Genomic DNA, 13730 nt, shown 5'->3' on the forward strand with positions numbered 1-13730 from the left:
TAAAGCCTCAAGTTCAAGAAGCAAACAGAACTCCAAGTTTTCTTAACCCCAACAAACCTACTCCAAGGCATATCATAATGAAATTGACACAAACCAACAGCAAAGAAAAAATTCTCAAGGCAGCCAGGGAAAAGAAGAATACAACATATAAAGGAAGGCCCATTAGATTATCATCAGATTTCTCAGCAGAAACTCTACAAGCTAGAAGAGAGTGGACCCCAATATTTAAAGTCCTGAAAGAGAGGAACTTTCAGCCACGAATACTATACCCATCAAAGCTATCCTTCAAATATGAAGGAGAAATAAAAACATTCACAGATACAGAAAAGATGAGGGAATTTATCATCAGAAAACCCCCACTCCAGGAATTACTAAAGGGGGTTCTCCAATCAGATACAAAGAACAAAAAAAAAAACAGAGCCACAAGTAAAAGCTCCAAGAAGAACACAATAAAACCAAATTTAAACTGTGACAACAACAAAAAGAAAGAGGGGGAGAAGATGGAGATTAACAGTAGCAAAGGACGATGGAGTGCAAAAGTACTCACAAAATAGTTCGCTACAATGAACAGGGTAGGGACCCTTTTCATTACTCAAAGGTAACCACCATTGAAAAAACCACCACAGAAGCACATGAGATAAAAAAGATAGCAACAGTGGAAAGATGTATGGAATACAACCAAATAAAAACAAAAGATAGAAAAACAAAAGAGAAGGATCAAACAAGACACAAAACTAACAGAAAGCAAGATATAAAATGGCAATAGGGAACTCACAAGTATCAATAATTACACTAAATGTAAACGGATTAAACTCACCAATAAAAAGGCACAGAGTAGCAGAATGGATTAAAAAAGAAAATCCAACTGTATGCTGCCTACAGGAAACTCATCTAAGTAACAAGGATAAAAACAAATTCAAAGTGAAAGGCTGGAAAACAATACTCCAAGCAAATAACATCCAAAAAAAAGCAGGTGTAGCAATACTCATATCGGATAATGCTGACTACAAGACAGGAAAAGTACTCAGAGACAAAAATGGCCATTTCATAATGGCTAAGGGGACACTGAATCAAGAAGACATAACAATTCTTAATATATATGCACCAAACCAAGGAGCACCAAAATATATAAGACAGCTACTTATTGATCTTAAAACAAAAACTGACAAAAATACAATCATACTTGGAGACCTCAATACACCGCTGACGGCTCTAGATCGGTCATCCAAACAGAGAATCAACAAAGACATAGTGGCCTTAAACAAAACACTAGAGCACCTGGATATGATAGACATCTACAGGACATTTCATCCCAAAGTGACTGAGTATACATTTTTCTCCAGTGTACATGGATCATTCTCAAGAATTGACCATATGTTGGGCCACAAAAACAACATCAGCAAATTCAGAAAAATCGAAGTTGTACCAAGCATATTTTCTGATCATAAAGCCTTGAAACTAGAATTCAACTGCAAAAAAGAGGAAAAAAATCCCAAAAAAATGTGGAAACTAAACAACATACTTTTAAAAAATGAATGGGTCAAAGAAGAAATAAGTGCAGAGATCAAAAGATATATACAGACTAATGAAAATGACAATACGACATATCAGAATCTATGGGATGCAGCAAAAGCAGTGATAAGAGGGAAGTTCATATCACTTCAGGCATATATGAACAAACAAGAGAGAGCCCAAGTGAACCACTTAACTTCCCACCTTAAGGAACTAGAAAAAGAAGAACAAAGACAACCCAAAACCAGCCGAAGAAAGGAGATAATAAAAATCAGAGCAGAAATAAATGAATTAGAGAACAGAAAAACTATAGAAAAAATTAATAGAACAAGGAGCTGGTTCTTTGAAAAGATCAACAAAATTGACAAACCCTTGGCAAGACTTACCAAGGAAAAAAGAGAAAGAACTCATATAAACAAAATCCAAAATGAAAGAGGAGAAATCACCACGGACACCGTAGATATACAAAGAATTATTGTAGAATACTATGAAAAACTTTATGCCACTAAATTCAACAACCTAGAAGAAATGGATAAATTCCTAGAACAATACAACCTTCCTAGACTGAGTCAAGAAGAAGCAGAAAGCCTAAACAGACCTATCAGTAGAGAAGAAATAGAAAAAACCATTAAAAACCTCCCCAAAAATAAAAGTCCAGGCCCTGACGGCTATACCAGCGAATTTTATCAAACATTCAAAGAAGACTTGGTTCCTATTCTACTCAAAGTCTTCCAAAAAATTGAAGAAGAAGCAATACTTCCAAACACATTTTATGAGGCCAACATAACCCTCATACCAAAACCAGGCAAGGATGGCACAAAAAAAGAAAACTACAGACCAATATCTCTAATGAATACAGATGCTAAAATACTAAACAAAATACTAGAAAATCGAATACAACAACATATTAAAAAAATAATACATCATGATCAAGTGGGATTCATCCCAGAATCTCAAGGATGGTTCAACATACGTAAAACGGTTAATGTAATACACCATATCAACAAAACAAAGAACAAAAACCACATGATCTTATCAATAGACGCAGAAAAGGCTTTCGATAAAATACAACACAATTTTATGTTTAAGACTCTCAACAAAATGGGTATAGAAGGAAAATATCTCAACATGATAAAGGCCATATATGATAAACCATCAGCTAACATCATATTAAATGGCACTAAACTGAAGGCTTTCCCCCTTAAATCAGGAACAAGACAGGGTTGTCCACTCTCTCCACTCTTATTTAATGTGGTACTAGAGGTTCTAGCCAGAGCAATCAGACAAGACAAAGAAATAAAAGGCATCCATATCGGAAAAGAAGAAGTAAAGGTATCACTTTTTGCAGATGATATGATACTATACATCGAAAACCCCAAAGAATCCACAAAAAGACTACTAGAAACAATAAGCCAATACAGTAAGGTCGCAGGATACAAAATTAACATACAGAAGTCAATAGCCTTTCTATATGCCAACAATGAAACAACTGAGAAGGAACTCAAAAGAATAATCCCCTTCACGATTGCAACAAAAAAAATAAAATACTTAGGAATAAACATAACAAAGAATGTAAAGGACTTATATAATGAAAACTATAAACCATTGTTAAGGGAAATCGAAAAAGATATAATGAGATGGAAGAATATACCTTGTTCTTGGCTAGGAAGAATAAATATAATCAAGATGGCTATATTACCCAAAGCAATATACAAATTTAATGCAATTCCCATCAAACTTCCAATGACATTTTTTAAAGAAATAGAGCAAAAAATCATCAGATTTATATGGAACTATAAAAAACCCCGAATAGCCAAAGCAATCCTAAAGAAAAAGAATGAAGCTGGGGGCATTTCAATACCTGACTTCAAACTCTATTATAGGGCCACGACAATCAAAACAGCATGGTATTGGCAGAAAAATAGACACTCAGACCAATGGAACAGAATAGAAAGTCCAGAAATAAAACCACATATATATAGTCAAATAATTTTTGATAAAGGGGCCAACAACACACAATGGAGAAAAGAAAGCCTCTTCAATAAATGGTGCTGGGAAAACTGGAAAGCCACATGCAAAAGAATGAAACTGGACTACAGTCTCTCCCCCTGTACAAAAATTAACTCAAAATGGATCAAAGATCTAAACATAAGACCTGAAACAATTAAGTACATAGAAGAAGACATAGGTACTCAACTCAGGGACCTGGGTTTTAAAGAGCATTTTATGAATTTGACTCCAATGGCAAGAGAAGTGAAGGCAAAAATTAATGAATGGGACTACATCAGACTAAGAAGTTTTTGCTCAGCAAGAGAAACTGATAACAAAATAAACAGAAAGCCAACTAAATGGGAAATGATTTTTTCAAACAACAGCTCAGATAAGGGCCTAATATCCAAAATATACAAAGAACTCATAAAACTCAACAACAAACAAACAAACAATCCAATAAAAAAATGGGAAGAGGATATGAATAGACACTTCTCCCAGGAAGAAATACAAATGGCCAACAGATATATGAAAAGATGCTCATCTTCTTTAGCTATTAGAGAAATGCAAATCAAAACGGCAATGAGATACCACCTCACACCTGTTCGATTAGCTGTTATTAGCAAGTCAGGTAACAGCAAATGTTGGAGAGGCTGTGGAGAAAAAGGAACCCTCATACACTGTTGGTGGGAATGTAAAGTAGTACAACCATTATGGAAGAAAGTATGGTGGTTCCTCAAAAAACTGAAAATAGAACTACCTTATGACCCAGCAATCCCTCTACTGGGTATATATCCCAAAAACTCAGAAACATTGATACGTAAAGACACATGCAGCCCCATGTTTATTGCAGCATTGTTCACAGTGGCCAGGACATGGAAACAACCAAAAAGCCCATCAATAGATGACTGGATAAAGAAGATGTGGCACATATACACTATGGAATACTACTCAGCCATAAGAAATGATGACATCAGAACATTTACAGCAAAATGGTGGGATCTTGATAACATGATACGAAGCGAAATAAGTAAATCAGAAAAAAACAGGAACTGTATTATTCCATACGTAGGTGGGACATAATAGTGAAACTAAGAGACATTGATAAGAGTGTGGTGGTTACGGGGGGGAGGGGGGAATGGGAGAGGGATAGGGGGTGGGGAGGGGCACAAAGAAAACAAGATAGAAGGTGACAGAGGACAATTTGACTTTGGGTGGTGGGTATGCAACATAATTGAACGACAAGATAACCTGGACTTGTTATCTTTGAATATATGTATCCTGATTTATTGATGTCACCCCATTAAAAAAATAAAATTATATATATAAAAAAAAATGATTATGTGCCAATTCTGAATCAAAATTGAGAAACAGCCATACTGTCTCCTCTCTTTACCAACTGATTAAAGCTAAAAGCAGAAGAGTTTTAGGTCCTAGTGTAAAGCCTCTCAAACTTTAATGTACATAACAATCACCTGGAGATTTCCTCAAAGTATGGGCTCTTACTTAGTAGTTCTGGGTAGAACCTGAGCTTGTGCTTTTTTTTTTTTTTTTAGAGCAGCAGGAAGAGAGAGAAACAGGAACATCGAGCTGCTCTTGTATGTGCCCTGACCGGGGAATCAAACCAGCAACCTCCACACTCCAGGAGGACATTCTGACCAACCAAGCTATCTGGCCAGGGCTTAATTTTTTTTTTTTTTTAGATTTTATTTTTTCATTTTTAGAGATAGAGGGGAGAGAGAGAGAAGTGGGGGAGGAGCAGGAAGCATCAACTTCCATATGCGCCTTGACCAGGCAAGGCCAGGATTTCAAACCAGTAACCTCAGGGTTCCAGGTCGATGCTTTATCCACTGCGCCACCACAAGTCAGGCTTAATTTTTTATTTTCTTTTATTGATTTTTAGAGACAGAGAGAGGAAGGGAGAGAGAGTGGATGGAGGGAGAAGGGAAGCATCTGTTGTTTCACTTAGTTGTGTATTATTTATTTTATTTTTGGTTGCTTACTATGTGTGCCCTGACCAAGGATCAAACCCACAACCCTGCTTTTCTGGACAGTGCTCTTAACCAACTGAGTTAATGGGCCTGGGCCAAGATTGTGCATTTCTAACATGTTTCCAGGTACTGCCAATGCTGCTAGTCCACAGATAGTCCTTTAAGTGGCAAGGCCCTAGGGGGTGACTCAGCCTATGTATGGAGATGTGTGAATCACTACATCACTAGTAGAAGAAACAGGAACCTAGAACAGGAACACATACCCTAAATCAGGGGTCCCCAAACTTTTACACAGGGGGCCAGTTCACTGTCCCTCAGACCGTTGGAGGGCCAGACTATAAAAAAAACTATGAACAAATCCCTATGCACACTGCACATATCTTATTTTAAAGTAAAAAAACAAAACAGGAACAAATACAATATTTAAAATAAAGAACAAGTAAATTTAAATCAACAAACTGACCAGTATTTCAATGGGAACTATGGGCCTGCTTTTGGCTAATGAGATGGTCAATGTCCGGTTCCATATTTGTCACTGCTAGCTGTAACAAGTGATATGATGCACTTCCGGAGCCGTGACACGTGCGTCCCGCATTACCGAAAGTAGTACTGTATGTGAGCGCCCCGCGCTTTGTGGCGCCGCCACATACAGTACTCCAGGAGCCATCCTGTGCTCCTCTCACTGACCACCAATGAAAGAGGTGCCCCTTTCGGAAGTGCAGCGGGGGCCGCATGCGGCCCACAGGCCGTAGTTTGGGGACCCCTGCCCTAAATTATTAAATGAGCTAGTCCACGTTTGTATTAATGCAATGGCAATTTTGAAGTTTATTTCTGACAGTGGCTAGTGTTTCCCTAATATAAAAATTTCTGCTATTTTGAACAAAATTTACATTTTTTATCCTTCATAAAGCTTTACCTTCATCAGATTTTACATCTGCCTGATTCAAGTCTTCTACACTGGCCTCAGAAGATGGCTGTTCAAAACGTTTTCTAAGTTGCTGTAAATAGACTTCCATGGACAAAGTAAAATGTAACTCTTTATTGTTTAGCCAGTGTACCACAAAAGGTCCACTCTTCTCTTCATGTTCACTTAGAGTTAGAGATGTAATAGAAGGAAGAAGTGGAATGTCTGTAAAGAAAAACAAAAACACAATTAAAATTTCTAACAAAACATCCAGGTCTCATTTTTTATTGACTGTTCCATTTATCTTTAAACCTCTGCAATACATTTTATTTAATCTAGAAATAAGACTCTCAATATAAAGTCTGCCACTTATTATTGATAACAGACTTAATGGTAAATTTAACATACCTATTATAAAGGAGATAAAATTATATATTCTAGGTCATGTATAATAATTTATTTTTATATTCATATATTTTCCTTAATTCTAAAAAATTCTCATTGAGAAACATTTGTAATTTGTAGACATTTTAATAAGTCTTAATTTATATATACACTGTGTTAAGAAACATATTTTAACCTGATCTACCAGGCAAAACCCATCATTATGACATCAAAGGAACCAGTGATTTAACTGCACAACAACTTTCCTTCTTACTTAACAGACTGAAATTTCAACTTTTTTAATGACCCCGCCCATCAATACAACTCTAAGACACTGCTTATTTATTAACATCAAGATCGATGTTGGAAAGTGAAAAATTGATGTTCCCTTCTTATATTCAAGAAAGGCATTCAAGAAGAACCAAATCAGCTATAAAAATATTGTCCCCTGGTATTACTTTCGATATAATTGCTAAATTAAACATTTTGAAGTACAAATTCAAAGTAAGTTATGACAATCCCTAATTAATAGAGGTGAAGAAAAAAATTTGTCTATCATATTAAATTACATCTAAGTGTAGCTCATGCTGGTATCTGCTGAAGAGTAAAGGCTGAAATAGATTCAGAGAATGTAGTCTAATTCTATGCTTCATGAGAGCAAGGATCACATGTTTTTATCTCCCTTCTTTCTCCACTTCCTGTCACTATCTTCAGTCCCTATACTGGCACAGACTAAACATTCAATAAAAGCAGTGAGGGACTTAACTGCCCATTCCATTGTTTCTAGGTGATAAACACTAATGCAGGGATTAAGACAGTGGCCTGCAAGAATCCTAATCGGTAGAGTTTTCTGATTTTTGATTTATAATCAACCCCCAAAAAATCAGGAATGCCTCTGGTAGATGACAGACTTAGTACCTAAGATACACAAGGAGGGACTAATGCTGGCTTTTAGCAGAAGCATTCTGGTTTTAAAAACAAAACAAAACAAAAAACACATTTCCTTGTCCTGACCTCACTTAAAGAATTTGATTTAAGTCATTTTTTTATGAGGAATGTTCATGGAAAGGATATCAAAAACAGAACTAAGAGAATAGGCTCTTACGAGCTCCTCTCCTGTTTCTATTTGGCAAATAAATAAGGCCAAACCTGAGAGAGGGGTTTTAAATAAGAAATAGAGCATCCAGAAAGGTCATTACAAAAGATCTATAATTTCAGGAAAAAATTTTGTCTGTCTACCTGCTAATAATATTTTGCTTTGATTTGCTCTGTATGTAGGGATTTTCCTTAGGGACCTACAATCTAAGGAACATTTTAGATGTTTCCTTATTGAAAGGAAGTCAAAGAGATGCTCCACTGGAAGTAAGGCCCTTAGCCTTTTCCAAGTGAGAATTCAAGCTTTCTATAATCTAAAAATATTGTCTTTTACTCAGAGAGACTCAAATTATTCCACAAATCTTAAAGTTACCTCTGGGTATTATAAACTTTGTCAGAGAGAGAGAGAGAGAGGGAGGAAGTGTGTGTGTGTGTGTGTGTGTGTGTGTGTGTGTAGATACATTTTTTCCACTGGTCTTTATTTTTAACTTAGTTTTACATTGAAATTATTGCAGTGACACTGGTTAACAAAACTATATAGGTTTCAGGTGCAACACATCTTATATACACCGTATTGTCAATGTATATATTTTGATAAAGGTAATGACTTTTTCCAAGCCTGTATACCTTTTTAACAAAAATAATAGCACTCCCCTTTACAGTTTCTTGGCTCGTGAATTCTTTTAGAGCTGGGACTGTTGTAAACCAAATAAAAGAGAATCATCAAATACTCTTTATTCCTACCACAAGTATCTCTACACTTTATCAAAGCACTTGTCACTTTTATTCAAATAACTAATGGATCATATTTATCACTGTGTCTTTGAAGAATGCAACATAGCAAATCCAGTGTGCTATAGGAAAATAGGTGATGTTAAATTTATGCTTAAGAATATCCCAAATACATAAAAACTTCAGATTAATGCTTATCTTCTGGGGAGAAGTAGGGTACAAGAAAGATGAAAAAGGCTTTTACTATTCATTTTCTATACAGATGGCATTAATGATAGGCAATTACTGTTTTAATTTTTTTCCCAGTAATAATCTATGGTTCTACTTTAAATGTCCCAGCTGTGATCAGTTGAGGCTTATTTATTTATTTATTTGTTTATTCATTCATTTTAGAGAGGAGAGTGAGAATGAGAGAGAGAGAGAGAGAGAGAGAGAGAGAGAAAGGGTGGAGGAGTAGGAAGCATCAACTCCCATATGTGCCTTGACCAGACAAGTGCAGGGTTTTGAACTGGCAACCTCAGTGTTCCAGATCAAAGCTTTATCCACTTCACCACCACAGGTCAGGCCTGTGATCAGTTGGTTTTTAAACTCACAGAAAATATTTCCTAAAATGAGCACTTATTTTCATCAAATTTATAGACAGATCCAGATATTCTAGATCTGTCAATCTAATTGTACATATTTGACTACAGGAATGAGATTCTTAATTCTTTCAGTTATAACTTCTATATATCTCTGCTCTATTTCTGAAATGGCTCCAAAGATCAAGTACTACCACATTGGCTTTTTTTCTTTCCTTTCGTTTGTTTTTTTTTTTTTTTTTTTGTATTTTTCTGAAGGTAGAAGTGGGGAGGCTGTCAGAGAGACTCCTGCATGCGCCCGACCGGGATCCACCCGGCATGCCCAGTAGGGGGCGACGCTCTGCCCATCTGGTGCATTGCTCTGTTGCTGCTGGTGCCATTCTAGCGCCTGAGGCAGAGGCTATGGAGCCGTCCTCAGCACCCGGGCCAAGTTTGCTCCCATGAAGCCTTGGCTGTGGGAGGGAAAGAGAGAAATAGAAAGAAAGGAGAGGGGGAAGGGTGAAGAAGCAGATGGGCGCTTCTCCTGTGTGCCCTGACTAGGAATGGAACCGGGGACTTCTACACGCCGGGCCAATGCTCTACCGCTGAGCCAACCAGCCAGGGCTCTACCACATTGGTTTTAACAACTACACAATAATTATAAAATCCTAATCTGTGATAAGTATTAACTCTAATCTCAATTTGTGAATACATTAATAAAGTATCTCAATGGCTTATCAAGATCTTAAATCACAAACCATATATAGCCTTAAGGAACAAAGAAATAAACAAAAGTCTCATTTTGTGTAGCTAGTGAGTTGGCTATAATGAAAAATTAACAAAGAAAGTCACCTCCAATTTTTTTACCTATTTAAAACTAAAAAAATGACTTATTATCAAATCAATCTACTCAATTCCAAAAACCTTTTTTGAACAGTGCTCATTACCCGTGGCAGGGTTGATGCTGGCTGCGATATGAAAGTGGCAAAGTGCATTAGCATGCAGCGGAGCGTTCCTGTGGACGTGATGTGGGTCCTGCTGATGCGGCAGGTATCCGGTGTGTGCTACAAAGGCCAGAGACCTCCTCCGACCTCAACGAAAATGTCTCAGACTGACCTGTGTGAATAAACAAAGTAAAACTAATGCCTATACTGTCATAAGGACATATGCATAAGCTATACAGTATTGTTAGACATTACAGATATTCTATTTCAGATGAGTTTATATGTACAAATAGCTTTCAGTAGTTTTGTATAGCAAATTTGAAACCTAAACAAGCTTAGAACTTAAACTGACCAACTCTGAAATATCGTACAATACATTACAATTTTATTTGGTTTTATTTCCTGATAATTAATTTTCTGAACTTAAAGTTTTGGTTTTACAATAATGTGTCTGTGGACAATGACGTCTCTATGTATACTGTTTTCTTTGTATCCATGCCTTACTCCCTATGACCACAAAGCACTGGATAATATTACCATAATAAATTAGGGTGGTATTTCATAATTTACAAAGCATTTTCAGATAATCTCATTTGATCCACTGCATAAGGGTCCAGGCAGACATCGCAAATATTGTTATTCTCATCCTTCAGATAAAATAGTTTATACAGAATTCAAGGTCTAAAAGTAGACAGATTCCTAACTGTTGAGTCTCCATGTATTATATATTTAATAATATTCTGAGTCATTAGAACACCATTATAATTCATAAAGTTGTTCCATAATCATAGCATTCAAAGATAAATCATTTTTAGATCACTTCCTGTTTTTAGTATTAAGAATAAAAAGAATCTGCATTACTAGTCTATGTTCAATTAGTACAAACATCAAAAATTGACTTTTACTTTCTACACTACTTAGTAAAATAAATACTTCCAGTTTTGAGAGGTTCTAAAGATAATCGTAGAATAGAATCTGACAAAACTACTCTAGTCATTCCTGTAATTAAGACAGGACAAAACACCCAAATTCTAAAGAAAATAAATAATTTTGAAGTCACACCTTTGCTTCCTCAGACTTTGTTATTTTAGCTAAGATAAGTATAAGCATCCTTTTCTTATACTCAATTAAACTAAGATTAACTTCATAATTATAATGGTTGTTTACTGTAGACAAAATCCTTAAGGACATATTTTAAACAAAATAAAACTGAAAATTTTCTGAGATTTTCCTAAGACATATTTTTTTATACCTATCCATATGACTTTGAATATTATGACCGATATTACAAAAAAGGCAATTCCATGTACAAAATGTTTTAAAATTTGTAAGAAATAAGATCTAGCGAGAACACTCACATCTAAAGTATTTTGAACTCGTTCTTTACTGGAAGAGTTTCTCTCCAAGTTATTTGTTAAATTAATTGGTTCGGTCCAATGGTTGATGTCACCTCCATGTAGTAAACAATCATTTGGTAAAAATGTCTCTACCCAAAGACGACACACATTATCTTTGCAGCAAGTCAACAGTACATTACATACAGAAGCCCTAAGGAATAAAAATATTTTAGAGGCAAAAATATAAATTCACACAGTATCACATTCTACAATGTTTCTATTATAATGCACACACACAGCTAAAGTACCAATGAAGAAAATATCAATGCACATGTATGCAATATTTTTAGTCAAAATTACAACTGAGTGGGTATTTGATTTCATCGCAACAAATGCTTGCTAACCTATTTCTTTTCTGCCTAGAATTTGGTAGTTCTTTTTTCAATAATCTAAGATTTTCCTTATTGCTAAAGAATAAAGACTGAAATCGTGCCATAATCCCTCTTAAAAAGAAAAACACCCAATTACATCTATTAAAATTTTTAAATTTTCTGATCTATTCAGTGAATGGTTATTTGAAATACTTCATAATGATTCATTTTTACTTCCTGTACAGGCACATGCACATTGGTGATTAACAGGCTACATTAACTAGTACACTTATTCTCTCCTTGCCTAACATACATGCTGAAAGCAGTCAAGTGTAAGAACAGAAAATTAATGATGAAAGACGTACAGCCACCTCCTCCCTGAATCATTCCTGATTGTCAGTGAATTTACTGTCTTGCCACCCCACAAAATAAAAGCAAAACTAACTGCACATATATTAATAAGCATTTGATGCTTATGGAAGCATCAAAATATAAGGTTGAAACCCCATCAACAAAAACTACCTCCTATTGGGACACTCTGAAACTTTAGAAAAAAAAGAGTCCCAATATCCTGTAATAGACACTCTTTCAAACATATTTGTTTAAAAACAATCAGTAGAAGACTTCTATCAAGTAACTCAGTACGTTAAACTAAATAAAAAGAAATAAAAATATTCTGTAGCAGTCGCTTTGTTAAATATGTCTACCTGATCATAAAAGAACCATAGCAAAGGGGAAGAAAAGGGAGACAGCATGTTTTGTCTTGGTTGCTCTTCCCTTCAGCTTTCCTCCTCTATGCTCTCATCTGTCTCCTTCCTGCCCTCTTCCTTCCCTTCTCTGTCTACTCTTCTTTCTCCCTTGCCACCCACTCCCTGGGCTTCTCTCCTTCAATTCTCAGCTTCTCCTCTCCAGACTAACCTTCCTTGCTATCTCTCTGCCTTCTTTCCCTTTACCTCTCCCCCTTCCTACTCCTTCCTTCCTTTTCAAACTATTTCTTCTTTCCCCCTCCTCCTTCCTCTCCCTCCTCCTTCATTTTTTTCTCCCTCTTTTTTTTCCCTCTAGTCCCCTATGCCCTTCTTCTATCCCCCTTCCTTCTCTGTTTCTCTATAATACATTCACACACAGGCAGTGGCAATGAGATCAAGAGTAAACAAACAGAAACAGAAGAAAATATATCAAAAGGAAATATGGAAAGTTCACGGTTCATAGTGCCAATCGGTAGTGCCAACTGGCAGAATGGAAAGGCTTACCAAGGAAAAGCAGAATGTAGGAGACTAAAGGGCTAAATAGACAGCAGTCAGAAAAGGCATAAGAACTTAGGCAAGGGCAGCAAATTAAGCAAGAAAGGTACACAACTCAGAAGCAAGAAGAGGGCTTTGACCCTGAATGGGTGACCCCATGTGATTTTCCTCACCTCACAGGATAGCTAACCTTACAGACAGTCAGTGTAAACAGTTGGCAGGTAATATATAGGCAGAGCATGTAAGAAACACTCTGATCTGTTTGAGGCATTTCTCTGGCAAAATCTTCCTTCCTCACTTCTTCATTAGGATATCTAATGCTTTCTTCAATGGCATATCATACTCAGGTATAGCCAAAAAATAAAATAAATAAAAAGGTATAACCTTAGAGAAGGCAACCATGTTATGGGTGTATCACCCCTCCTATTTTGATGTAACAACAGGATAACACAGTTTGAAACTAGTTATCTACACTAATTTTTGGAGGTTTCTAGAGGATATAATCAAATCTCCCAATCTGTCCTACATTTATCAATTTTTTAATTAGTAAAGAAGTATATGCTTATGACAAACACTTCCCCATTATTCTCTCAAGCCAGCAGTCCCTTGCATACTATTACCATTTGGTTGAGTATCTTAATTTTATGTGAAAAACAAACTTCCCATATTG

At 36.1% G+C, this 13730-nt stretch overlaps 1 protein-coding gene across 1 annotated transcript in view; it reads right to left on the reverse strand.

Annotated features, from left to right (window-relative positions):
* LOC136386840 (dmX-like protein 1) overlaps nt 1–13730 on the reverse strand; it is a 47561-nt gene that overhangs the window by 18630 nt on the left and 15201 nt on the right. The window contains 3 exon segments of the mRNA XM_066357967.1: nt 6409–6621; nt 10115–10283; nt 11470–11659. Coding sequence (XP_066214064.1) covers nt 6409–6621; nt 10115–10283; nt 11470–11659 — 572 coding nt within the window.

Source organism: Saccopteryx leptura, unplaced genomic scaffold, assembly GCF_036850995.1.
Source record: "Saccopteryx leptura isolate mSacLep1 unplaced genomic scaffold, mSacLep1_pri_phased_curated manual_scaffold_16, whole genome shotgun sequence".
NCBI classification, from domain to species: Eukaryota; Metazoa; Chordata; class Mammalia; order Chiroptera; family Emballonuridae; genus Saccopteryx; species Saccopteryx leptura.